The sequence below is a fragment of the Taudactylus pleione genome, unplaced genomic scaffold, assembly GCF_031769625.1.
Source record: "Taudactylus pleione unplaced genomic scaffold, aTauple2 ptg000290l, whole genome shotgun sequence".
Classification (NCBI taxonomy): domain Eukaryota; kingdom Metazoa; phylum Chordata; class Amphibia; order Anura; family Myobatrachidae; genus Taudactylus; species Taudactylus pleione.
This window is the reverse complement of record NW_028284692.1, coordinates 2,581,137-2,608,269: the sequence shown is the minus strand read 5'-3', so window position 1 is coordinate 2,608,269 and position 27,133 is coordinate 2,581,137. Positions and strand designations below refer to the sequence as shown.

General features: G+C 43.0%; 2 protein-coding genes across 4 annotated transcripts in view; one reads left to right on the top strand and one right to left on the bottom strand.

Moving 5' to 3' along the window:
- Positions 1-27,133, bottom strand: part of RECQL5 (RecQ like helicase 5) — a 111,861-nt gene that overhangs the window by 32,628 nt on the left and 52,100 nt on the right. The window lies entirely within an intron of this gene.
- Positions 314-12,080, top strand: SMIM5 (small integral membrane protein 5). Of its 2 annotated transcripts, none has more exons than XM_088482687.1 (3): positions 314-477; positions 11,278-11,434; positions 11,540-12,080. In XM_088482687.1, exons 2-3 carry the CDS (start codon positions 11,308-11,310, stop codon positions 11,629-11,631), a joined length of 219 nt encoding a protein of 72 aa, XP_088338813.1. In that variant the 5' UTR covers positions 314-477; positions 11,278-11,307; the 3' UTR covers positions 11,632-12,080. The 2 variants fall into 2 exon arrangements, with proteins under 2 accessions (XP_088338813.1, XP_088338812.1); XM_088482686.1 differs by having other exon boundaries at positions 315-477; positions 11,281-11,434.

The following is a 27,133-nucleotide window of genomic DNA, read 5'->3' as shown; positions in this document are numbered from 1 at the left end:
GATATAAACCTCAAGCACAGCTTGTTACTGTCACCTCTGTTGTGTTCAGGGCATCACATGCTGAATGACTATATCCATACAGGCAGTTAAATCACTTCTGGAGTCTATTCACCAACACTCTCTAAATTAAGTGGTTAAATGACACTTGTAGGACATGGTTCAATAACCATTGAGGAGTTTTAGTAACCAAGTTCTGGAATGTAGCATGTGAAGTCACTTAGATTGAAATCATGAAATGTGACATAGTGATTAAATCCCCCAAGCCAACCCCAGCTGTTTTTTTCTCTACCTCCCTTTCTTGTATATACACACCCTGGGACAAACCTCCTTTCCTGCCTTTTCACATGGACTGTAATTTAAACCTCCCTTCTCCAGGGCAACACAGAGAGCAAGGCAGTGCTAAGGGCAGAGGCAGCTGTCAGAGAGCACCATCAGACCTGGGCTGCATGGGGTGAGAGAGGACACAGCAGTGCAGTGGTAAGTCTTACTAGGTCATCCTTACACCCAGCTATTACTCACTGACACACATACACTGGTTTCATTAGGTGATACTTTGCAGCATGTCACATGCAATCGTCAGCATTTTAAACAATTTATATATTACCTTTATGTCTGTTACTACCCAGTTTTGTTCTATTAATGTTGTTTTCAATTGTAAAGCGCAACGGAATATGCTGCGCTATATAAAAATAAATAAATATAGGACTTCCAAACCATTACTGTTGTGACCTGTATATAACACTGCAGGAACCTAGGCAAACACAGATATTTGGCATCTCATTTTCTGCATGTCATGTCTAATGTAGTTTGGAACAGAGAAAGGAAAGAGGGGATATGATAGAAACATTGAAATATATCAAGGGTTCAACATAGGGTATAGGAGGGAAACATTCAACAAAACGAGGACATGCAATGAAACTGGAGGGAGGTAGGATGACAGGGAATTGAGGAAAAATTACTTCATGGAAAGGGTAGTGGATAAGTGGAATAGCCTCCCATCAGAGGTGGTAGACAGAGGCTAAGACAGTGGAGGAATTTAAACATGAGAACTTATCCTTACAAAGAACTAAGGATAAAATAGGGTTGAGGTTACCAAAAGGTTAATAAAAGGGCAGACTAGATGGGCCAAGTGGTTCTTATCTGTCATCAAATTCTATGGGGTATATTTACTAGAGTATAGGTTTTTAAAAGTGGAGATGTTGCCCATAGCAACATCAGATTCTAGCTATTATCTTCTATAAGGTCCTATATAAATGTTAAGTGAAATCTGATTGGTTGCTAAGGGCAACATCTCCACTTCTACAAACCCACACTTCAGTAAATATACCCCTATGTTTCCATGTAATGATGTGTTTATGCAAAGTTCCACTGATACAGAAAAGGGAAATCTCTAAACTTACAAAACTGAACAATGATGTGTGTGAAGTTGGGTGCACTACATGTATAAGGGCTGGCTGGATATACAGATGGTATAAGTGCTGTCTGGGTATATACGTGGCATAGGATCTGGCTGGGTATACAGTTGATAGAAGAACTGAATGGGTATACCGTTGGTATAAGAGCTGGCTGGGTATACCGTTGGTATAAGCGCTGGCTAAGTAAGCAGTTGGTAAAAGAGCTAGCTGGGTATATAGTTGGTATACAGTTTCCTGATGAGTTTGTGTGTTACCTACATAACTCATGTCTTACACCAGAAGAGCAGGCTGTCTTATCAGACATATAGTCTCTATCAGACATGGATTAATTACAGACAATTTTGGATTAATCTGTAGCATGCACAATGTATATTTCTTTCTCTATATGTAGTTGATGCTTGCAACACGCCCCCGAAATGGTCGCTACACACCTGTGTTTTTATAGCCACCCCCTCAACCTCGCTATCGCCCACAAAAGGCCACCGTCTGTCAATCACTCTGCGTCTTCATGCGCACTACAACCGCCGTCGTAAGACCATCACGGCACAAGCACAGTGCGACTCAGACACTTGCGCAGTAGACAAAACATTGGCCAACTGCAATAATATCGGAATTGTGCCAATCTCTGAATAACGCCATAGATCACTGGCAGCCCAATGCAGGGTTTTGCAGAGAACAGCTGTAGTCCAACTGTTTTTTCACTAGAGCTCTGCAGAGGGTCATTAAGCAACAACAGGTGTCAGGAAAAGTGCTGCTATTCATCGCTAACCAGTACTGACTTAACTGACTTGTTAATGATTGTTACATTCTGCAACCTATGCGAGTCCACAGACAATATCAATCTATGTAGTGTGAAATGTATTCCCATAAGTAAATTATGCCATCCACAAGTGACTTAAGATATCTGATGGTTTAGGATTATTTTTTCCTTAATATAAAAGCTTGGGAGTTGCATGTTCCCTGCCCTGCCTGTGAGACATTGTAGCATCTAACTACTGTACAGTGAGCGAGGGAAGGAGAGGGAGGGAGAGAACAAGCACAGAGAGAGAGGCTGCAGAAAAGGTGGAGAGAGAGAAAGGAGTGATGGGAAAGAAAACGGAAGGGGAGTCATCAAAAAACCAAGACATACCTGAGTAGTGGGGGAGAATGTATCGAAAGAACAGTAATATACTGACGTTTTGCAAGGTCTCAGAAAAATACAGAAAATAAAGCTATAATAAATAGAAATAGGGAACATTAAAAGTGCTGAAAGCAATGGGGCATAGTTTAGAACATAGGCACTGACGCTAACCATTACACTAACTGGCTGCTCAGAAAAGATATATTGCAACATGGTGGTACAGAGGCTAGCATTGCTGTCTCACATTGCTAGGGACAGGGCTGCTGTCTAATGTGCGCTTGTGTTTTTAGGAATTTAGGCCCATATTCAATTTGAGTCAAAAAGTCCGAGGTCGGACTTTTCGCCATCATCAGAGGTTTTTCCTGGGATAAAGTATTGGGCGCGTACCCGCTTATCCCCGTATTCAATTTGGATACGGCGAAAATGGGCCCCCACGGAAAGGTAAGTCTTGGAAAAGTCCTGTCAATTTTCGGAAAATCATCTTGGCACCTCCCTAAGATGGTGGATCACTATGGGTACCCCCATTTTGGCCTGCGGAAGGTAAGTCGGGTTTTTAAATAGCCGCGGCAGGTGTATAAATGCGCCTGTGAAGAAGGGGTGAAGAATAGCATTTATTTTTTTATTTTTTTTAAATACCTATGAGTATCAAATTTGGGGTACATGAAAATGGGTGCAAGCATATTTTTAAGTCCCTAAAATATTTTTTTTAAATTCTTCAAAAATGCAATTGCCGCTACCACCCGCATTCTAGAAACACCTGCCGCATACTTGGGAACCCCCCCTGAATCAATTTAGCTAGTTTAAAATTTTGTTCCCCAATATTTTTTTTTTTGCCCCCAAAATGAAAGTCAATTTTTAGGGGTGTCCTAAGGATTTTGTTTTTTTTACACAGATTACTTTTAGGGGACACTCCCAGGAATGCAGGCTATTCTGTTTAAGCCTGCACCCCTAAACCCCAAATCTGCACTTTTTTTCGCCATGTATTACAGGTGAAAACTTATCCCCGTTTTTTAACAAAGACAGCTGTAGCTGTCGATAGATAGTATATGATATCTGCCTTGCATCTGATTGTATCCGAGTGCCGTACCTATGGAGAACTATACATGGAGTTTTTGTCGAGGCACCAGACCAGATATGCATTTCTATGAGAGTGCCGGACCTTTGGAAAATCTCTCTCTCTCAATCTCTCTCTCTCTCAATCTCTCTCTCTCTCAATCTCTCTCTCTCTCTATATATATATATATATATATACACACAAACAAAATTCATAACCCTGCCGTGTAACTTTCCTATAGCAAGATAGGGTGTAGCACTGAATGTATAGCCAGTACTTACCATCATATACCTACACAGATTGCTATATTACATTTTATTGTTCAAATTAACTTGTTATTCGGATTAGCACTTTCTTCTACACGTTACACTGAACAAATCTTCAAATTAGAAAAAAAATAAAACAATAATGACTTTTATGGAGGAGTAAGTTTGCTTAAGAAGTACAACTTATACAGACCATGCAAACCTCCAATTATTATCAAGATACTTTGGTCATCTCGCCGGATATTATGATAGCATGACCGCCTCACCAGATACTGTCATGTTAATTTGGTCACAGTGGCACTTTTCTATTGAGTTTCACTGATTTCATTTCATTTTACCTCTGTAGATGTAGAATGAGCACTATAGAAGCTCCAAGACATATTAACAATTTTAGTTATGCAGAAAACATGCTGGACATTTAGGGGTAAATTTACTAAAGTGAGAGTTTTTAGAAGAGAGTTTTAAAAGTGATGTTGCCCATAGCAACCAATCACATTCTAGTTATTATCTTCTGGAAGGTGCTAGTTAAATGTTAAGTAGAATCTGATTGGTTGCTATGGGCAACATCACATTTAAAACTCTCTTCTAAAAACTCTCACTTTATTTTATTTCACTCTAAGGGGTAAATTTACTAAAGCTTCAAGCTATTAAACATGCATAGCATGTAACTCATAAAGACAAAAAAAAGGTCTTCTTACTTCATAGCATGCTGGTAACATCACAAGCCATAGTTACAGAATGTTGCCATCATAGCGCCTGACAACTGAAGCAAACGGCATAAATGCCTTCTATTATAATGAGACAATGTACAGCATATAGAGACAGAGCTTGGATTCATTGTTGTTTTATATTTAACAGTTTAGCAGTAACCCCCCCACTGAGACCAGAATAACTGGAAAACACAAAACAGTTTTTTGGCATTCAGTGTTTCTACAGATTGCTCACACTAAAGCATGTTACCTGTTTATCAGGGATCGGCATGAATGACCACCGGGATTTCGACGCCCGTCATTAGACCCCTGCCGGGATTAAACAGTCGGGATGACGGCGGTCGCATTTCGACCGTCGGCATCCTGACTGCATTCCGTTTATCATGCTTGTGCACAGACTAGCTAAGATACAATTTTGTTAAATGGCTGAATCCAGCATGCTTGTTGTTCATACAGTATAAGTGGTGAGATGTTCTCCAATCACAGCTGAATAGACAGGAGGACAGCAGTTGTAGTGGAATTAGCTACATGCTGCGTTCTGCCTGGCTAGTGTGACTCCTCCTGAGCAGGAAAGAAATTCCTCCAGCTCACATACTGTATAAGTATGTGACAATTTGTACAACACTAATCAACTATAATGAACTGTGGTTGGAATAGAAAACAAAAACCTGTAAGATGAAATAGCATTTGCCATTAATTGCATTTTGCCTTGTTAAATATCATCTCCTATCTCTGCGATAAAATAAGATATTTCGGATCAGTTTGACAACGGTTTCTGCATTTGATAAAATGCTGCCCCTGCAGAGTTTACAGTGTAGTGATAGTTTTTTTCTGACCACGCACGCATAGAAACATTACTGAGAAGAGCGAGGGAAGGAGTGTTCAGCCTGTCTGGGAGTGATCAGAGTTATATGTAATAAACACACACCTATCTCAATATGTTACCAAACAAAGTATGATTTGTTCAGATAAACCTTTTAATTGAGACAAAAGGGCATTGCCACACCCCCATTCTTATCACTGTTATAGTGCTAGGCAACCAACAGTCTCTCCCCTCCTCCTAAAAGACCCTCAACTTGCCGCATACACCAAAGGCACATGCCTCCACTGCTTGCAGAATAAGATCACAGCGGACATGCCTCACAACTTCCTGTAAGCCAAGACGTCCATGCCAACCAAAGGACAGCAGTAAAGGCCCATCAAATCCTGACTGTCTGCCAAAACAGAGATGGTTGGGTGGTATGTTTTAGGCCATGGTCTAATGGCATGGAATATGTGTAACATGGTGTGGGCCCTAAGCCTGCACAGAAATATAATATATAACATTGTATAGCTTGTACATTCTACTGTAGTAACTTTGCAGTAACTGCCTTGTACTGCATGGAATAAGTTCACCTGTACAGAGGGAGAAGAGTGCAACATTAGTGTCTAAAATATACTTTCTGTTACAAGACTATAGTATACTACAGTGGTTCCCAAACTGGGCGCCGCAGGGCACTTGCAGGGAAGATATGGGTTGCAGGTCTAGAACCCAATCAATTTATGGTCAATTTGATAGCAAAAACTAGCGGTGGTGGTCGCCAATCATAAAATATGTGAATAAATAAACAGAAGTGAAACCCTGTCCACCACCACTTACCTAAACCAGAGGATTACAGGCAAACAGTTTACTTGAGTTAATAATTTCTTCATATTAGAAACTTCTGGCCTAGGAGTGCCTGCGGAAATAATTCTCATATTCTAGGGCACCGTGATTCAAGAAAGTTTGGGAACCGCTGCTATACTAAATAAAAGATAGCTAGAATCTGATAGGTTGTTATGGAAATCACTGGCTTGTCAGTGCACGCAAAGCAAGTCCTACTAACACCAGAGCCCTGGATCTTCCTGCTTTTTACATTTGCTAAAACAATCCACTCTGATGATTTCTAATATTACACCAATAATAATTAGGTTTTTATGTTTTCCAATTTCAGAGAAAAACATTTGCAGCTTATAATAATTTGCACCATTAAATGTTGCTGTCTCCAAGGTATAACAGTTAATGAAACCAATAAAAAAAAAAACAATGCCAAGATTAAGAAAGTGACAAGCTCCATATTTATTATTATTATTATTATTATTATTATTATTATTATTATTATAGTGTAAAATCAGAAATGTTCACATAAAGAGCTGTCCTTGCATATCTTTGCTGCAGTTGCGCTAGAAAGCCCCTCTCGGCGTGCCAGTTCCCATGAGACTCTGCTAGCTCCAGACATCTTTTCTGCCGAAAATGCATCAAAGTCTCAATGTGACTAGGGTACACCGGCAGTCTGTGCTGATTCATTTCATATATTCAACACTTGTATATCTGTGTGTGATGAAGTCTCTGAATCTGTATACAAAGTGCTATGATGCAGCAGCCACAGGTTTTTTCACTCCAAGTCCCGTTATGCTTCATATACAGACTCCGATGCACACAGATATACCAGTGTCGCATATCACATTAATCAGCACAGTCTGCTAGTGCGTCCTCGCCTTGCCACTTAAAGACACGTTTGGCAAAAAGATGCCCTGTGCTAGCAGAGTAGCACAGGACCTGGCGGCTCACTCACGCCAGGCAAGTTTACTGCGTGGCGTATTGAGACTAGTTGTAAGAGGACACATCTGTATCTATAAATTAACAATTCTAAAAATGTAAGATCCCATGGAGATCACAACTTGACATTTGTTATGCACAATTCTAAAATGTTATGTTTTTTTGGGATGTCGGGGGAGAATCTATTTTAAAATTAGCCTGTGACCTTAAAATATTGATTCGTTTAAAACTAGTCATGTTGTATATCCAATCAAAGCCTAATCTGAACACAATATTATATATATATATATATATATATATATATATATATATATATACACACACACACATCTTAAAATCCTGACCTGAGAAACTTCGGTTTCATAAATTAGTGGATTTCTTACATTTTACCCCTCTGACTGTTATTACCCAGTATTGTTTTCTTGTTTTATTACTATTTTGATCCCAATTATAAAGCACAATAGAATATGCTGGAGCTTTATAAGTAAATGTTAATAAATAAAACAATAAAAGTAATTAGTTAAGGAGAATTCCTACCATTCCACACCAGTCAGAATCCCAGCACCTACATCCTGGAGGTAAGTACTAGGGTTAGAGGAAGAGATAGGTTTAAGGTTAGACACTAGGGGGAGGGTTAGGTCTAGGCTGCGGGAGGGGGGGGGTTAGGTTTAGGGGTTGGATTAGGATACTTACCTCCAGGTGTCTGCATTCTCACCTAGTCAGGATTCTGAGTGACGGTAACCCAAACCCAACACCCCATAAGTAAGATGCTGCTTTTAAGAGCAGATAAACACAAGACTCCGGGACCACAAGTCACACAAAATGACTTCTGGATGAATCAATATAGAGATACTCTGGGATCAGGAATCAGTGCAACTGGTGGTTAATATGAAGGAAACGGTTTTAGCTATGTTTACACAAAAAGCATGTTTATAAATAATGCTCATTTTCACTACGTCTCCACAAAATCAGTATGTATCACTACCAGCTGTATGGCCGGCGGTTCAAATACCGACGCTGGAAGCCCGGCAGGGGTTAAGATCCCGACAGCGAATTTGGGTAAGTAATACTAACCCCCCCCTTAAGTGCCTAAACCTAACACCCCCCGTCCCCGCGGCATAAACCTAAGTCTCCCGGGGGGGTGCCTAACCCCCCCTTTCCCTAGCCTAACCCTAACCCTCCCGGAGAGGGGGGGTGCCTAACCCTAAGTCCACACGGGAGCCCTGAAACCTAACCCTCCCACCCCATGGCTATCCGCACCCGGCCTACCTTCATTCGGAATGCCGGGCGTCGGGCTCCCGGCGTAGGTCTAATGACAGGTGTCGGGATTTCGACGCCTGTCATTAGTACCCTGCCGGGATTTGACAATTGGGAAGCCGGCGGTCGGCATTTCAACCTTCGGCTTCCTGAGTGCATCCCGTTTCGACAAACACGTCATTGGTAGAGGTCTCTGATGCTACACAAGGGTCACACAATATCTATGCGTCTTGCAAAATGAAACATTAACCTATTGATGGTCAGTCAAGTTGGTGAGATAACATCAACATTTAAACATGGACGGATTTCTTACACAATCACTATCACATCAGGATCACTATGTAGAGTCCTAAAGAGGGCAGATGATTTTCATGATAGGGGGAGGGAGGTGTCTCTCCTCTTACCCACCACTGCTGCTGTGAATGGGGACAAAGGGATTGAAGACTATAAAATTAAGTGTCATAGAGACTGTTAGGTCATCACTGATCAGTGACAGGTTTTAGAGATTCAAGAAAAAGCAGACAACATACTGGATGCAAGAAAAGATTTATTTGGTTAAGGCTCCCATACACTGCGCCATTATCTGTCCGATGAGCCAACTGATCGGGACGATAATTGCAGTGTATAGCCGCAACCAAGTAGCAATTATCACTCTGTTCAACATGAGAAATCTTTCAGAATGTCCGAAAGATGTGACAATTGCTGTGAGGATCTGACAGTGGATATGCTCACCATCAGCCGGCTAACCAATTATCTGAGTGTGTGTGGTAATGTCAGATAATTGGTCTGACTGTCTGATGGTGAGTTTGAACTCAAGGTGTATGGCCAGCAGAACAGATAAGAAGTATCTAATCCACCATTAGATTTTCAAAAACAGCCAAAAGGGACTTGATATAAATGAAAATTCAATAGATATTCTAGGGAGTTGATGTACAATACTCATCGAGTGCTGATCTGCCTTCCCCTCCCCGGTAAATCACTTCCGTTAGACAATCTAGAAACAGTAAGTTACCCTACCCTCGCCCTTTGTTCTAACTAGTTGTTGTATTATTGCTCGGTGTAATTCCACAGTCACGTCAAGTTTCATTTTGGTAAAGTTAGCAATAATAATATACCTTATGAATGCCTTACTTTCTAACTGTTTTTCCACATCTGTATGCCAGCGCTGAGTTAGGACTCATATTACTTGTACACTATGTAGTCAGTGAGAATATTAAAGACAACAGGAGATGACACATGGCAGTATAGCCTTCTACACCCTTTTTCTACAATTCTATATAATTATCTCTACACACCTACAAACACCAACTCAGGGAAGCTGTCATACAACTCAAAGTTATAATATGAGCTGGTTCACATAAATATACTTAAAATTGCAAATTAATATTTTTATATTCTAAATGAAAATGCTCTCTACAAACAGAAATACTTTTATTTATGGTAAAGATAAAAATGATGCACCCCTCTTCTTTTGATGACCTCCAGATCAAATAGTCTTTGCCCGATACTTGTAACTTAAACACTTCCTTCAGAGAAAGGGTATACATCAGGCCTATGGTAGATGCTTGACCCCCTTAGAGGAAATGTGTCTGGCTCCCTTGGCCCCGGCGCACACTCTCTCCAGAGAAACTTCAAAGAGGCGTTACAGTAGGCCTGGAGTCTTGGGTACTATTGCGGCAGCCCGCAATCCTCGTTTCCATGCAATACAGGATTCTGACAATTTTACTTGGTTACTTGATAGTTAGGGAACTGTAGGTGAGGGTTCTTCCCTTAAATTCTTCCTTTCTGTCCTGCGCCCTGCCCTGTTTTCTGTGTTAAAGCAATGTGGTTTTGATTTCAGAATTTAATACTGAATGCGTTTTCGTGGTTACCTACTCTGCATTTCTGTTATACATCAGTTTTAATGTATTGCTGAATCTGTCTGTTCATAAACTAATAAAAATATACTGCGTTAAAAAAAAAAAAAGATGCACCCCCTTTGGAAACGTCTCACATTTTATCCTCTAACATTATGGAATGAAAATGGGTATAGTATGGATTTCTTACCTCTGATGAATACAAGTACAACACTGTATTGTGTAAAAAAAGATAATAGAAAACGACTCTGTGTACGGAACGTGCCCAATTCAATTTAGATTATCACAAACATTGATACTTTTGATGGGGCACTAAGGCTGGCAAACTCTTAGCCAATGTGGTAGGAAGTCAGAGTGGCTCCTCTAATATAAAGATTGCTTCCTCCCTGTGCCCTCTACACAGCACCTTAGATATAGCAAACTTTTCTTTAGATTATTACAAAGACCCTTTTATCTGGGATAACTTGGCTTTGGGGATGGCAGGTTCCCTTACCCCTTACAGAGGAAGAACGGGAATCCCTGACTGTGTCAGTGTCAGAGGAGGAGGTAGCACAGCTGCCCTGACAACATTGGGATTGTTCAGATATTTGCCCCGTTAATTTAATATTTGGTAGCAGGGGATTTAGCTGCAGTAAGAACTGAGAGTCTCTATGATCTTAGCACCTCCAGGCATTGTAAGATAATAATTTTGATCCTGCTCAGGATATATATATATATATACACACTGGAGCTATCAAAGTAAATGTTAATAATAAAAAAATAAATAATACACTTGGCATAGAAAAGCAATTATTTCTCATGCAATCCAATATTACTGGTTATTTGTAAGAAAAAGTCTTAGGGCTACATCTACAAGGGAGCAGGTTGTCAAAGCCGTCGATCATTGGGGTCTCCGATTTTAAAACAGCAATAGATATAAAAGGCAAAATCCGGCTGGTTTAGCATTTATTTTCTATTGTTGTTTTAAACCGTAAATAAATATAAATTCCTAGTGACCCTTGTTTCATGTCTTTACTTCAAGCAGATACTGCAGTTAGTCCAGTGTGCCACAATGTCCTCCCAGGATGTGAAAGCCGAGATGCAGAACATGGGACAAAAACTCCTGGTGAAATTACAGCAATTACCGCAGGCGGACACTTTGGAGATTATTTCATTTACCATCGTTGTCGTCTTTATTGGTGAGTAGAGACATGATTTGAGTATGCTAATATTGTTGTCTTCTGTGATTTTCATGATTTCGATTCAACGTTATGAACGTATGATGTTTCTCTCTTCTCCTCCAGCCGTGGTGCTGCTAATGGCAATCCTGGGATGTTCTTTCTGCTGCTGCGCCAAGCATCGTGTCACCAGGGTGCAGCCCAAAACTGGGTTATAACAGTGAACAAACAGTCCATGTCTGTGTACCTTTTCCATTTGAGGCAATTTACCAGGAGGGCAAAAAAATGAGACTGACACGAAAAAGCAGACTGTAACGGATTGCACCTAAAGATATGAAAGGACAAGACTGTATCCCTTTATGGAAGGAGACAGACAGACTGACAGACAACAAAACTCACATACTGTCACCAAAGATGCTATATTTACATGAACCATATTCATTTTAAAACTTTATGATACTTGGGGAAAAGACAATGATTACCAAACTGAATGCTATGGATCCAATATAAAAATCAAACTTATGCTGCATACCTTGATGTACGTTTTATATATATATATATATATATATATATATATATATATATATAATATATACTTCATATCTAGTATCATTCACGGTCTATCCATGCAAGCACATATGTTGTAAAAAAAATAAATGCCTCTATTTCTGCAGGATAATATAGATTGCTTTAAAATATTATTCTCCAACACATACTTCTCTTTTTTTAATCAGTTTTATTAACCTTTAGGGATAGGTTAAAGCAAATAAAGTAGAGGAAGGGTGGAGGGGTACAGATATTATATAAGTGTACTTGATATACTATATTCCTGTTACATAGACCAAAATAAAAGCCATATAACATATATAATAACTATTAATATTGGTAAGTGATAAACTTGCACATTGAGAACTCGATGTAAGGGCATAAGCAATGCAGGGATTATTACAACCAAAATTCAGGGAGTAGTGATAGGTTCTGTCAGCAGAGAAGGTACTTTTGGTAGTTTTATTAAGGTTCAGGCCTTTGTAGTATCTACGGTTGTTTGTTGGTGATAAACAGTCCATTAGCATAATACTCCACAGAGATAGCTACAATCTTTTAGGACTAGGTTGCTGGCCAATTTAGGATTTGTACAAAACATGAACATGGGGTTTAAGTTGAGAAAACAGATTTCTATCTATTCCCTGTGAAGCAGCATCTATGTTTCATGTTTAGAGTGATTCACTCTATATCACAGGTTCTCAAACTCGGTCCTCAGGACCCCAAACAGTGCATGTTTTGCAGGTCTCCTCACATAATTACTAGTGAAATAATTAGCTGCACCTGTAGATCTTTTAAAATGTGTCAGTGAGTAATGAATACACATGTGCTCCTGCTGGGTGACCTGCACAAAGTGAACTGTGTGGGGTCCTGAGGACCGAGTTTGAGAACCACTGCTCTATATGATTCATAATGAGAGCACTTAATTGTTCTCTACGTGATAGGAGTTCCTTAGTGAGCTTTCTTGTGGGAAATGCATTGCTGGGCTGATCTATACATGAAATATGCTTTGTGACTAAAGCAATTTTACCCAAGTTATTTCTGAGGCAGGAGGCAGATAGGATCACCAGTCTTGTGACAAGAGATCTGTCCATTAGTGGATTTGGGTGAGAAGTTAAAATATCCAAAGCTTGACTGTGAGCCTTTACTTATACATAGCTACCGGAGTAAAGACTGTCCTCATAAAATATATTCCACCTGTCTTATATGAATACTAAAGTAAACAATTTACCCTGTAACTATTAGACTGAGATATTGATCCCCTGGGCTATTTTCTCAGTTAACAACTAACCTTACAACATTGAATAGCTACCCCAACACACTTGTGGGGTGTTCAATAAAAGTAATGCCATGTCATTACGTCATGAAACATTGGAGGACTTTAGCTTAAAAAATGATTCCTAACAAAAAGAGGTCTCGGAGTGCCCGTTTTGTTTTGCACAGCATCTTCTCCTTCTGCTCATAGAGTGCATTCAACTCATTATATGAGGGTGCATACTCTTGGAATTTAGGGCCTGATTCAAACCCGGTCACAAGGCTGTGTTCGCACGCAGTATGCCGATGTTTGCAATCTGCGCATGCGAACAAGACGCAGTGAACGTGCGCAAACTAGTCCATGCGATCGGGAAGCGTTCGCACCCTGTACACAGACACTCCGCAAGCATGAGTGACAGCACGTGCTGTTTGTGGGCGGTGACGGGGTGGTCGATGGTAACGGGGGTGTGGTGGTGTAAACGCAGGCGTGTCTGTGTGTCTAAACGCCTTTTCAGGGGCTGTGCATAATTTAGACGCATCAGCAGCATACACGTCACATGTCTGAATTACACACAGCAGCACTCGCAGTGCTTGCGGTAGGATATGGTCAACCACAAGTGCTGCGTATGGGTCCGACGTCAGCCGATGTTACCGATTGTTTCATACACTTCCTGGAGATAACGTATGTTACTAAGGGAAAGTGGGTGTCTTGTGTCAGTCTGATGGGCTTCTAATTATATACCGTGATCTCACGGCAAAACATAGTGGGAGTTCTAATGTCTTGCTAGCGATCGCAGGATTTGCATACTGTGGATGCGGACAGCTGCGTGCGAACGCAGCCTTGTGACCAGGTCTGAATCAGGCCCTTAGACTGTAAGGGCCCGATTCAGACTTGTGCACAAGTCAGTTAATGCAGCTGCATCGCGTGCTCCGAAATACATGCGGATGTTTGCTTGCATTCAAAGTTGCACCAGCGCTCTGCATCCGACTGTTTAAGTGTCGGTTATCACTATCAGTACTGAAATGTACCAGCCAGCCACTTGGTGCAAGACATACAACCCATCTCTGCGTACGCTCAACCGTTGTGTCTACAATTCCTTGACATGCCAACATCATACACTTATCTTGGAAAGTTGCTTTGCCTATCAAATTATGTAGAAATGTTCCACTCTATCAGAAGTAGCATAGCTTGGTTTGGTGTGGGGAAAAGTGTAGATCCTAGTTTAGGGAGCCAGTAAATGCAACTGACCACTCACTTGAATTCTGCGGTTCTCAAATACATTTTGCAGCTTGTTGATGTTCCGTCAAAAGCAGCCCTCCATATCCATATTGGTAATTTAGAGCTGAGGTGCTCAGTCAGTTTTCACTCCACATAGGGCAACAAACTTCACTTTGTCAGTGGATTTTAGAGCTCTAAATCTCCATTACGTCAGTTTTATGCATCTTGTTTATGCTGTGTACTTTTTTTGCATTTTGATTATTACATTTCAATTAATTTTAAGCAGTGTCTAGTGGGTGTTTGGACCAGCTGTATTGACTGAGAAACCTTTAAACAGGTACTGCCCTTTGCTGCTACTAAATACTCCACTTACCAAGTATTATTATTATCTACAGACCCAGTGGCAGATGTTCCACATCATCATAATATATATTACCATATAATTGAGTCATTATTACATGTAGGGCTGATCTGAATTAAAGTGAATCAGGTCCCCTCATGGAGAACACTCCATAAAACCTGACCTTTAGTGGTCTTTTAAGCATCTGCGTACACTGGTGCCGGCTATTACGCAGGATGTAGTTATCCCGTCGCTCAAAGTCCTTTAGACTTAATATAGGCGCCGATACAGATGCCTATCTTAATCCCAACCCCGGAATCCAGCAGGACACCAGCCTGAACGAGGTAGTCCGAGGCACCCTTAGCTGTTAACTGCAATGGGGAGGGGGGGGGGGGGGGGGGGGAGTTTTATGCTTAGGCAGCATAGCAGGGTTACCAACCATTGGGATGCCGCTGTCGGTATTTTGACAGGAGCAATCCCCACAGCCGGCATTACATTCCGATTCCCTGTAACCCATTTTGACCCAAATACAAATTTAGAAAAGAAAAATATTGAAATAAAAGAAAATCACAAAAGAAAAATTTATTGTAAACACAAAAACATAATAGTTTGAAGAAAAATAGAACTTCTAAATGTCTAGAGTGTCTTTACATCCTTCCCTAATACTGATGTCCTGTGATATATCAAGCAGTAAAAGCACCTTACAGGATGCATATGAATATGAACTACATGTTATAAGCTATCATCCAATAAACCCATGGGAAGGAAGGAGGCTGATTTTATATTTAAGCACTATTGGACAATGCATGCAGATAAACAGGTCAATTATGCAGTTTTATCCAAAGACTATTTAACACTGACACAGCAGTAAAACATTAACAGGGGCTGGTGGAGGCAGGGGAGGAGGAGGAACCTCTCCAGCAGAGAAAAAGCAATGCCGTAAAGGGCACATTACATGCACGGCGGAAGAGAAAGGAAACCCCATTACTAGCAAGCTCTGCACTTGGCCTGGAAACAAGGTAATACATTATTGTATGCTAAATTGTCTCATTGTGCAGACACATTGTAAACCGTTGCTCTAATCTACAGCTATTCTAATGCAACATTTAGACAAACCGTTATTTCTCTGCTTGAAAGATATATAACATAGACCTAAATATATGTATACTGTTGCCTTGAAAACATCAAATAAATAATTGCTGAAATAAATCTTTGTTAAAATATTTAAATAATATAATTACATCATCAATGCTTTCCAGTGGTAATTAAAACACACAGATTCACACACCAAATTACTGTGAGTTAGGAGCATTTAAAGCAATTCTGGAATAAATAGAATAAATATATATATATATAATAAAGCAAGTTAGCATCATACTATAATATTATGTTTGCTTAGTTTTGTGAAATTTGCGAACAACTAAAGCTGGGTACACACTAGACAACCGGCTAATCTTGCCGATGGTCGGGGCGATTTACCTTCGCCCCGGACCATGCAAGATTGCAGGTATACACTAGAAGATTTAATGAACGACGTTAACAATATGTTGTTCTGTCCTTCATTAATATGCACTGCACCGCATACGATATCTTCAGACAGTGCAGGCAGATCTGAAAATGCGATAAACAATGTACGGGATAGTGAATCAATAGTACGTACACACTGGACAATGTGGACGAATTTTGCGAGGTTATTGAGAAAAAATTATAAAAGTATGTTTACCTAAATTCCACATTATACTCGCTGTAGCCACAGGCACATGTAGTACACCAATACCCTGAGGGGGATAGAAGAGTATAGAGCAGTAAGATGGTTTTAGACTAAACCTCTCAAAAACAGTCCTTAGTCACGAACGTCAGCCCTTCATGTCTAAAGGGGCCTATCCATTAGATGACTTTTGAATGATTGTTTAGAAAGTCGTCCAATGGATAGCCGACAAGGACCAGCGACGCGCATGCACGCTGGGTCCTTGCGGACTATCTGTGGAACATGCTATGCTGGTCAACGTGACGACGATCGTCAGGTTCCACATGTTCGCAGATAGGAAGTCGGGCTCCTGCACTGAATGACGTTCAGTAAACGCCGTTCAGTGTGGGCACCGCACCCGGCAACCTGAAGGACTGAACGCTAGTCATTCAGTTTTTCAGGTCGCCTAATGGATAAGCCCCTTAACTCCAATCCATACAGTCTATTCCAATCAAATGAAACCAAAATAAATGTGCAAAATCAATACAGATTTTAAAGGTCCACTCTAAAATGGTCTGGAAACCAAACAAACGGTTTCTGAAAGACGTCTATTATATAAGCAACAATACTGATGATTATTCAAGTGATGGGCAGTAATGTGCCAATAGCATGTCTGTACTGAGAAGGTCAGGCTCCTGAGTACCAATTTTTCAGAAATATATCTCACAGTGTTGACCACAAAACTGCTTCCCTCCATCAACATCCATTTTATTTCTCTTTACAGGATGGGACAGGACACAACCCAGATATTAGATCCAGCATCTCCCATTCTAGAAAACATAAAAAACAGAATACTGGGGGATGACTGGGCTTTGGGAGGTCTCGTGGTGATCGGATCATTTTGTTTGCTGTTCCTGACTTTGCTTTTATTTGCCTTTGTGTTCAGCTGCTGTTCCTGTCAGAAACACAAATCAGCTTATCGGTAAGTTAAGACAGGCAGGTTTCCAGTCTCCAGGATTTCACCTTTTACATCATCACAAAATGGTTATGTAGAGAACAACAGAGAGAGAAACATGGAAATGGAGGGCGGGAAATGAAGAATGCTGTGTAAGCGTACAAAAGTGCCCAAGATGAAAAAGGAAATACCAAGTACTATGCAAAGACATAAAAATAAGAACAGTGATGAAGAACTGAGAAACAAGAGAAGAGGTGCTGAGAACATGAGCTATGATCTTCTCCATGTGAAAAATTATATTTTTTTCATGCATAATGGAAGAGAAGGACACTTATGATGAAGAAACACACATGCAGGCATTGTTGTCTATGTGCTTGTGCAAATAAACAGATCTGATAGATGCACTTTAAGTTTACTCCTTAAAATATACCTTTAATTCCCCACCCTTTCCTCAAAAAGTACTTTGGTTACATATATTGGACCCTCTATTTGTTGCATATACTGTAATAAGGTCTCAGAGCTCACATGCAGCTGGGACCACTGTCGCTTACTTTAAGTGCTGCTCGTGTGTATCCGTAGCTGGGGAGATTAGACGCAGTGGCTGTAAGTGAAAGCTGAATGCTGATTGGAGAAGCGCCCACTCCTCAAAAAAGTGATTAGCTTTATTTACAACCACTGCATCTGATCTTTTCACACAGCAACACTGAAGTGCCAACCATATGCAAGTCCACAGGGCCCTAATTCAGACAGGAACAAACAGAAACCCGAAATATGCATATACGCATATACTAAGACACGAAACACAGGTGCACAAGTCCTGAGTGGGGAGGAAGAAAAAAACAGTTGCTGCCTTACTGGTGGGGAGAGAAAAAGTACACATAACATGTCAGGAAAATGTAGAAATTACAGATGTGTCCACATACTTCTTTGCGCGTTAAACAGCCCTTCTAGTCGTGCCATGCTGTAGCGTCTTTTCGTACAACTTTTTACTTTCAAATGCATCTTATTCTCAAAGTGATGTGAACAGGTCGCACAAGCAGCTTCTGCTGATTAAAATAATATGCAGCATGCCTGTATTCTGTGTGCGACTGCGTATCTACACTGTAACCATGTCTAGGGAGTGTTTACCTCCACCCAGTGAGCAGACCCCCTATAGCATCTCATGCAACCATGCCAGTCGTTTCAATCTTTTCATTGACGGTGTATAGAGGGCCTGATTCAGCAAGGAACGCAAATGCAAATACAATAGCGATTACGCACGCAGTCTCACAGCGAAGGTATGCCAACCCATTGTGATCGCAATGCACTCTCAGTACGCAACAATCGGCCAATTGCGTGCGTATTAGCAACTGCGTTCCTTGCTGAATCAGGCCCTGAGTGTGATTACACTGATAAAATAATCATGTAAAAGAAAGAAGTAGCTTGATTACGATTAGCGATCCAATAAAGGTTTTTGTTTGCCACAATAGTACCAATAGGCAAAGCAGTCAGTGTGAGAAGAAAATTGGTGTATATGTGTCCATGTGTGCAGGTCGGGTATGAAATCCCAGCTGTCGGTATGCCGTTGGTCAGATTACTGACAGCGGCATCCCGACATCCAGAATCCCGAGACCCATAGGAACGCATGGTGAGTGATTACCTACTAACCCTTACCCTAAATCCTACCCTAACCCTCCCTCACCGTTGCCTAACCATAACCCCTAACCTCACCCCCCCCTCTGTGCCTAAACCTCACCTCCCCCTAAACCTGACACCACCTCCCCGATGCCTAATTCTAACCTACCCCTAACACCCTCATACTTACCTTCGGATGCCGACGGTCGGGATTTCCGCGCCGGTATTTAGACCGTCGACATTCCGCACGGCAGGATGAGGACTACATCCCCCGTGTGCATGTCCCTTTAATTCCAAGTCCAAGGGTCCAAGTTTGTTGTGTGAGACAAACTTGGACCTTCTTGCACATTTAAAGGTCCGAGATTGTCCCACAACACGCCTAATGTAATAGCCTGCGAACTTGTGAGCTCGAGGCAATTACATTATGCGAGTCTGGGTGAGTTTCATGCAAACTGGGACCTTTTAATGCGACTAGCATTAAAAGGTCTGAGTTATACAGCGGACATGAATGGCTACAGGGATTATAGGGGAGTATGTGGGAATGTGAGTGTGCATGTATGTTTTAATAACATTGTACTGTCACGGTGTATGTCTTATGGTTATTTTAATATTTCTTTTGCAGGTAAATTAGAGGTACCAGCGGGCCATTAATGCCCCGCATGCTGGAACTTGTGGTTCTGCAAGTACTAGCATGCGGGAGAGGCTTGCTGGGACTTCTCCAGTAAAAGACAATATTATTCATCTATTTTTTTTTACACAATGAACCCGGCACCCAACGCCCAGGGGTGCCGGGGATAGCCCTGGGCTATCAGCCCAGGTCTGGGGTGCCCTGGAGAAGAGGAACCTCTTTATTGGGGGAGTCACCACCTCTCCAGAGATCCCCGGCCTGGGCTGACTAGCGGTCAGGTGTCAATGCTTTGGCCGGGGTACCCTGGCTGTGGCATTACACCCCCACTAGAAAGAGTACGGGGTGTTGGTTGCGGAGAATATGGGGGACCCCTACTCATTTTGTCCCCCGTATTTCCACAACCAGGACTGGCTGGTTGATGAAAATATGGGGGACACCTACGTAATTTTCCCCCCATATATTCCTTCCCAACCAGGACTGGCTCAACAGAGCATGGTGCTGGTTCTTAAGATACAGGGGAATCCTAAGAATTTATCCCCTGTATCTTAAGACAGGCTCAACAGAGCCCGGGGCTGGTTATGCTTGTGGAAGGGGAGGAGGGGGGTGCACGTAATTTTTTTTTACAGTTTACTATCTTCTTACACACAGAAGCATGCATAGATCTCACGGATCTGTGCATGTTTCTGTGTAACTCGGACCTGCTCAGGCTAGACTCGCTACCCTAAAGCAGGTCTGTTTTTTTTTTTTTTCAGACAGTAATAGTGTGCTAGGTAAACTTGCACTCTATCACATTGCCCGAGTTGTATCCTCACAATGGCAAAGCATCTAGATGCGTGTATTTGCCATTGCGAGCTGTGGGGATGTGAGAAACATGCGAGTTTGCATGTTCTCCCACCCTATTACATAGGGAGAGTTCTAAAAAAGTACAAGCATAGCTATATACTCGAACATTTTCAAAACTCGGACCCATTTACATTTTGCCCAAATTGTTGGTTTAGAAATGAAAACAAATAAAAGTGAACAACTGAATGCAGCCAGTGAAAGCACAATCTATAGGAGCAGAGGTAATTTGAGGACAAGTAGGTAGAGAAAACTAGTCACGGCTGCAAGCTACAATGTCAGTTATGGTTAATAAGTGTCAGTTATCGAACCAAATAAACCTTTCACACTGAAATCACTGTCATATTCTGTATTGCTCTGTGATGTAAGGCTTGGATTAGTCAATCGGTACACAATGCTATAACTGGTGATGTCACATTGGATTTAGTGACTCCAGTCCACTGTCTTAAATATGCAGAAGGAGAAAATACAGCTGAAACTATAAAATATAGTAAAAACACAAGAATATTTGAAAAATATTTAGAGGCTTAATAAATATAGTGGTGGCATGCCTACAAGCAATAAGAGGTCATCATATATGTAGGAGTGTGTATGTGGGGGGGGGGGGGGAGCATGTGGGGGTAGGAACCCAGGGACCCGAGCAAACCAAAGTTAGGCTTAAGAATTAATTTAGGGTCCCCTGCATGCCGCTACACATACATTCCCGCTGACAAGAGAAGTCTGCTACACACTCCATACCTAGGAGGGAAGTGTGACAGCTACGGAAGTCAGCCCTGAGCTGTTCAGTGATACCTCACTTCGGGAGAGGGTCTATGTGTAAGCTGTTTTTTATGTACCCCTGGTGACTGCTGGAAACCGGCTGCATACTGCAGATTCAGGTAGGAAGTACAGCGGTATCATAAGGCACTCTTGAGTGGAGCTGTGCTAATTTTCCTCAGGAGAGGGACTTTATATAATGATTTGATAAAAGTGCAGCGATTATGCATGACAGCCTAGAGCTGAGCTGCGGCATAATCCACCTCGAGAGAGGGACTCTGTTCACCTGCACTGGATAACAACTTGGATTGATTTCCATTAATAATATAAATATATTCCTGATATTCAATATAACCGGTGACTTTTATTTGTTAATCAGCAATTCTTATATAAAAGGCTGGCAGGACATAATGAGAGTTATGGTAAAACTTACCTCTGTTAACTCTCTTTCTTCAAAGTCCATAGGGTCTACAGGGAGACCTTAGGGTGTAGGTGGTGGTTGAGGACCGGGCACCACGCAGTTAAAGCGTTCAGCTCCCAGGATGCATCGGTCCATCCCCCTAAACCCCCCCCCCCCCCGAGCCTGGGGCACCTCAGTTCCTGACAAGTCAAAGGCCGGAGGAGGAGAAGAGAGAAGGCAGACTGGTACACAAAAGAATCACACTCTCACGGAGAAGGAGACTGGAAACCGGTGACCGAAAACATAGCCCATGTGAAGGCAGGTGCCCTGTGGACACTATGGACTTCGAAGAAAGAGTTGACAAATGTAAGTTTTACCATAACTCTCATTTTCTTCTTCAGGATCCATAGGGCTCCACAGTGAGACCTTGGGGTTGTCCCAAAGCAGTTATTCATGGGTGGGGACGTTCCTACGCTGAGAGGAGAATCCGGTGTCCAAATGAAGCATCCTGAGAGGCAAATGTATTGAAGGCATAGAATCTCAGAAAGGTATGGACAGAGGACCACGTGAACGCCTTACAAAGCTGTTCAGCCAAGGCGCCATGACGAGCTGCCCACAAGGGACCCACAGAGCAAGTAGAATGATCAGTAACAGTAGCCGGTACAGGAAGGCCTGCCTGCGTGTAAGGCTGTGAGATAGTCATGCATAGCCATCTAGCCAGTGTCTGTTTGTTGGCTGGCCATCCCTTCTTGTGAAATCCAAAGAGCACAAATAAGGAGTCTGATTTCCGAAGAGAACTGGTACGGTCCATTTAGATCCTGAGGACACTGACCACATCCAAGAAGGTCTCACCTGCCGATAGGTCTGGTGATTGAAGGCCGGGGCTACAATTTCCTCAATAATGTGGAAACAAGTAACAACTTTTGGAAAGAAACCAGGGCGAGTCCGAAGCACAGCCCTGTCCTACTGGAATATCAGAAATGGGGAGCGACAGGAAAGCGCCCCTAAATCTGACACCCTTCTGGCGAAAGCCATAGTCAGAAGAAAAAGAGTCTTTGCTGACCACTTGAGTTCCACAGATTCCAGGGGTTCAAACGGAGGACCCTGCAGGGCACGGAGAACTACTGACAAATCCCATGGAACCACTGGAGGGACAAAGGGAGGTTGTATACGGAGGACACCCTGGAAGAAGGTGTGGACATCCGGTAGAGGAGCAAGTCTACGCTGGAATTAAATGGATAGAGCAGAGACATGCACTTTCAGCGAGGCAAGGTGGAGTCCAAGGTCCAATCCAGCTTGAAGGAAGGCCAGGACTCTGGAAATCCTAAACTCTTGTGGGTCGTAGCTTCTGGTAAGCCACCATTGGAAATACAGTATGTATGCCACACTCTGTAGTAGATCCAAGCAGAGGCGGCTGGCTTAAGCTCTCCGAGCATAGTCTGGACAGCAGAGCTAGAGAATCCTTTGGACCCCAGGAGGGATGTCTCAAGAGCCACGCCGTCAAAGACAGATGACCCAGGTCCACATAAAGGCAAGGACCCTTGGACAACAGATCTGGACGTTGAGGAATCAGGAAAGGAGTGTCGATGGAGAGACTCTGAAGATCTGAGTACCAATGACGTCTGGGCCAAGCTGGAGCCACCAGCAGGACAGTGCCTCTGTCTTGATTGAACTTCCAAAGAACTCGAGGAAGAAGGGAGACTGGAGGAAATAGGTATGCAAACTGGAAGGTCCACTTCACTGACAATGCGTCTACGAAGGTTGCCTCGGCATCCCTTGTTCTGGACCCGTACACCAGCAGTTTGTGATTGTGTCGGGAGGCCATGAGGTCCACCTCTGGTAGGCCCCATCTGTTCACTAGGAGTTGAAATCCTCGGGTGAAGAGCCAATCCCCGGTATGCACGTCGTGACAGCTGAGAAAGTCTACTTCCCAATTGAGAACTCCCGGAATGAACACCGCAGAGATGGCCGGGAGGTGACCCTCGTCCCATGTCAGGATTCGTGACACCACTGTCATAGCTGCACTACTTTGATTGCCTCCTTGATGGTTGATGTAAGCCACTGTTGTGGCATTGTCGGACAGTACCTGTACAGATTTTCTTTGAAGTTTGTCCTGGGCCAGTATGAGGGCCCTGTAGACAGCTCAAAGTTCCAATATGTTGATCGGCAGGGTTAATTCAACCGATGTCCAACAGCCCTGAAAGGAGTGTTGACCGGTCACTGCGCCCCGGAGACTGGCATCTGTTGTTAGGAGTACCCAGTCCGGGACACAAAAGGGGCGACCCTTGGTTAGATGAGATGTCTTTAGCCACCAAGATAGGAACAGACAAACCTCTGGAATCCTGATCCGATGGGGCAACCAGTTCCACCTGGAGAGGATTAGCCTTTGCAAGGCCTGTAGTGGAACTGAGCATACTCCACCATATCGAAGGTGGATACCATGGATACCAGAACGTGCATTGCTGAGTGGAGTGACACTCGGCGACTGTGGAGGAATCTGCGAACTCGTATTTGAAGTGTGGAGATCTTGTCTGATGCCAAAAGTATTTTCTGATCCTGAGAATCTGGCAGGGCTCCCAGATGAACCATTCTTTGTGAGGGATTCAGGGAGGACTTTTTCCAGTTGATTAACCATCCGTGCTTTTGAAGGAAAGCGATGGTTAGCTGCAGATGGTGTTGAAGCACGTCTGGGGAACCTGCTAAGAGCAGGTCAACCAGATATGGTAGCAGTCGGACACCCTGACAATGCAGGTGAACCGCCATGATAGCCATCATTTTGGTAAATACCCGTGGAGCTGTGGATAGTCCAAAGGACAGAGCCAGACATTGAAAGTGTTGCTGTAGTATAGCAAACCGGAGATATCGCTGAGAGGGCGCTATAGGTACATGTAGGTAAGCGTCCTGAATATCCAGAGATACCATAAAGTCCCCAGGCTCCATTGCTAGGATGATAGAGCGTAGGGTTTCCATCCTGAACCTGGGTACCCTGAGGAATTTGTTCAGGGATTTGAGGTTGAGGATAGGTCGATTAGACCCATTCGGCTTCTGAACCAGAAAGAGAGTAGAATAATAACAGGTCCCTCGCTGAGATAGCAAGACTGGCACATTTACCCCTGCTTGCAGCAAGGACTGTATGGCTTTCTGGATTTGCAGGGCCTTGTTTGGGTCTGAAAGAGGGCCTGTATTGGTGAGGTGGCCGTCTTGAGAGGGTGTACCCGTGAGAGACCACTTCTCTTACCCAAGCATCCGTGGTGGTTTGACACCAGCACTTGGCAAACTGAAGAAGTCAGCCTCCTACTCTGAGGTCCCCCAGGGAGAGGCCCGTCTTGTCAGGCTGAGGGCTTGTCCTTGGATTTTGAAGCAGGGCGTCTGGTGGTTCAGGCCTGCTTGGTCCTGGGCTTGGCGTCCCTAGTGGAAGCCGACTGCCTAGGAAAGACTTTCCTTGAGGACTAAAGGACCTAAAAGATGTAGACCGCAGCTTTGTAGTTGGAGACGCTGAAGGCAGAAATGCAGTTTTTGATGCCACCAATGTGGTTACAATCTTGTCTGTGCCAAACAAGATTTCCCCGTTGTAGGGCAATACTTCTAAGCCCTTCTTAGAATTCGCATTGGCCTTCCATGAACATAGTCACAGGGTACGGCACAGACACCGCCATGGCTGAGACTCTAGAAGTTAGGAGACTGGAATCCAATGTCGCTTCGCCAATATAGGAAGCTGCATCTCATATGTGAGCTATGAAAGACATCTGATCCCTAGATGTGTCTGAGGGAAAAGAGTCTTCAAGTGCATCAGCCCAGCTCTATTGCTTTAGCCACCCATGCAATAGCCATGGTCGGACTAGCAACAGCCCATGAAAGAGAGTACATAGATTTAAGGCAAGATTCAACCTTTCTATCCGTAGGGTCCTTCAGAGAGGATATTGTAGGGATAGGCAATGTAGTGCTCTTAATTAATCACGTAACATGGGAATATACCACAGGGGGAGTCTCCCATTTTGAACAATTAGCCGCAGGAAATGAACAACAGGAAGTCAGATGTTTTTGGGGCTGAAACCTCTTACCAGGCATCTGCCAGGCTGCTACGTGTTCAGCTAGTTAATCAGATAGAGGTAATTCTGCTGAAGCCACTTTCTGTCATTTAAGCAGTGGGTGATTTGATTTAGGGGCTGGTTCGTCGTCTTCTATTAGTAAGATGGATCTACCAGCTCGCACCAAAGCAGCATCTTCAGCCTGCTCAGACGACACCTCAGAACTGAGAGCTGCCTGGGCTGTGAGGATAACACAGGATGCATTTACTAGGTAGGGGCTTCTCACCTTGCAACATAGTTTGAAAGGCTGTAAAATACATCTACTCATGGAGGGGGAACAGGAGGTACCTGTATACTCTGAACCTGTTGTGGCAACCCCATAGGGGGATTACAGCCGGGACCGCTAGGCGGTCCGCAATAGTAGCCAGCACCTGAGAAAAGGAAGCCCAGGGGGGCTCTTGTGCAGGAGCTGGGGCATTTGATGGGCCTGGTGGGGTATAACACTTAGCACATAACCCATCTTGTATCAAATCCTCCTCACTTAAGCCTGCAGCACATAATTTGCATGATAGTAGTATGGGTGCAGATGTTTGCTTGCTACTCTTGCCCTTGCTACACATAGCTGCAGAGTAGTACAGCACACAATATGGCACTGGGTATAATGCAACCACTAGGTATGTAGAATACAAGTAGGAATACAATATACTGATCCTGTCTTATGCTTGGACAAGCTGCAGGAGCACACAGCACAAATATGGCGCAGTGTAGTAACCAACTGTATGTGACAACCCACACAAATACAAGAGATGTGAGGCACAGGAAAACACAACTGTATGTTAGGGCAAAGTAAGGGGGAAAAAAAAGGGAAAGATATATGCTGACAGTATAGAGAAATATACAGACAGGCAGCGCTAGCATAAGTCACATACAATGCAGAAATACAATAGAACTGCAGAATGGCACTACAATCAACTACACAGATTCTGTGGTCAGACACTCAACATCAGTTATAGTGCTACATAACCTGACTCCAGGATGAGGTATGTAGGGGGACCGGACCCAGTGTTTCCCTGAGAGAGCTGTGGCTGAGCCAGAGAACATAGCCACTGGAGACCTCTGAGGGGGTGTGGTCGGATTAGGAGAGCAGCTCAGGGAAGCGAGACCTCAGAGGAATGGTGTCCTGAGCTGGGGGGCCACTTTAATGGAGAAAGCTGACCTCCCCATGCTAATTATTAACCACCGGGATGCTGGATTCCCGCCCCATATGTACTCTGGTGGTCTAGTGGATCACAGTGGATAAAGCCTGTGTCCAGTCTCAGCACCTCCGGTCTGACCCGAGACCAGAGGTAAGAATGCAAATCGGCAGGGTTAATTCAATGCAAATCCGCGGGTCACCGCTCGCGCTGACCCACCTTACCTGTCCCCTTGCCTTGTGTCCGGGATGCAGTTTGGGTCC

Bases quoted from the DNA above. Each gene is read 5' to 3' on its own strand.
- SMIM5 (XM_088482687.1), top strand. From the start codon at position 11,308: ATGTCCTCCCAGGATGTGAAAGCCGAGATGCAGAACATGGGACAAAAA. The intron at 11,435-11,539 runs GTGAGTAGAGAC...CTTCTCCTCCAG, and splicing joins CATCGTTGTCGTCTTTATTG to CCGTGGTGCTGCTAATGGCA.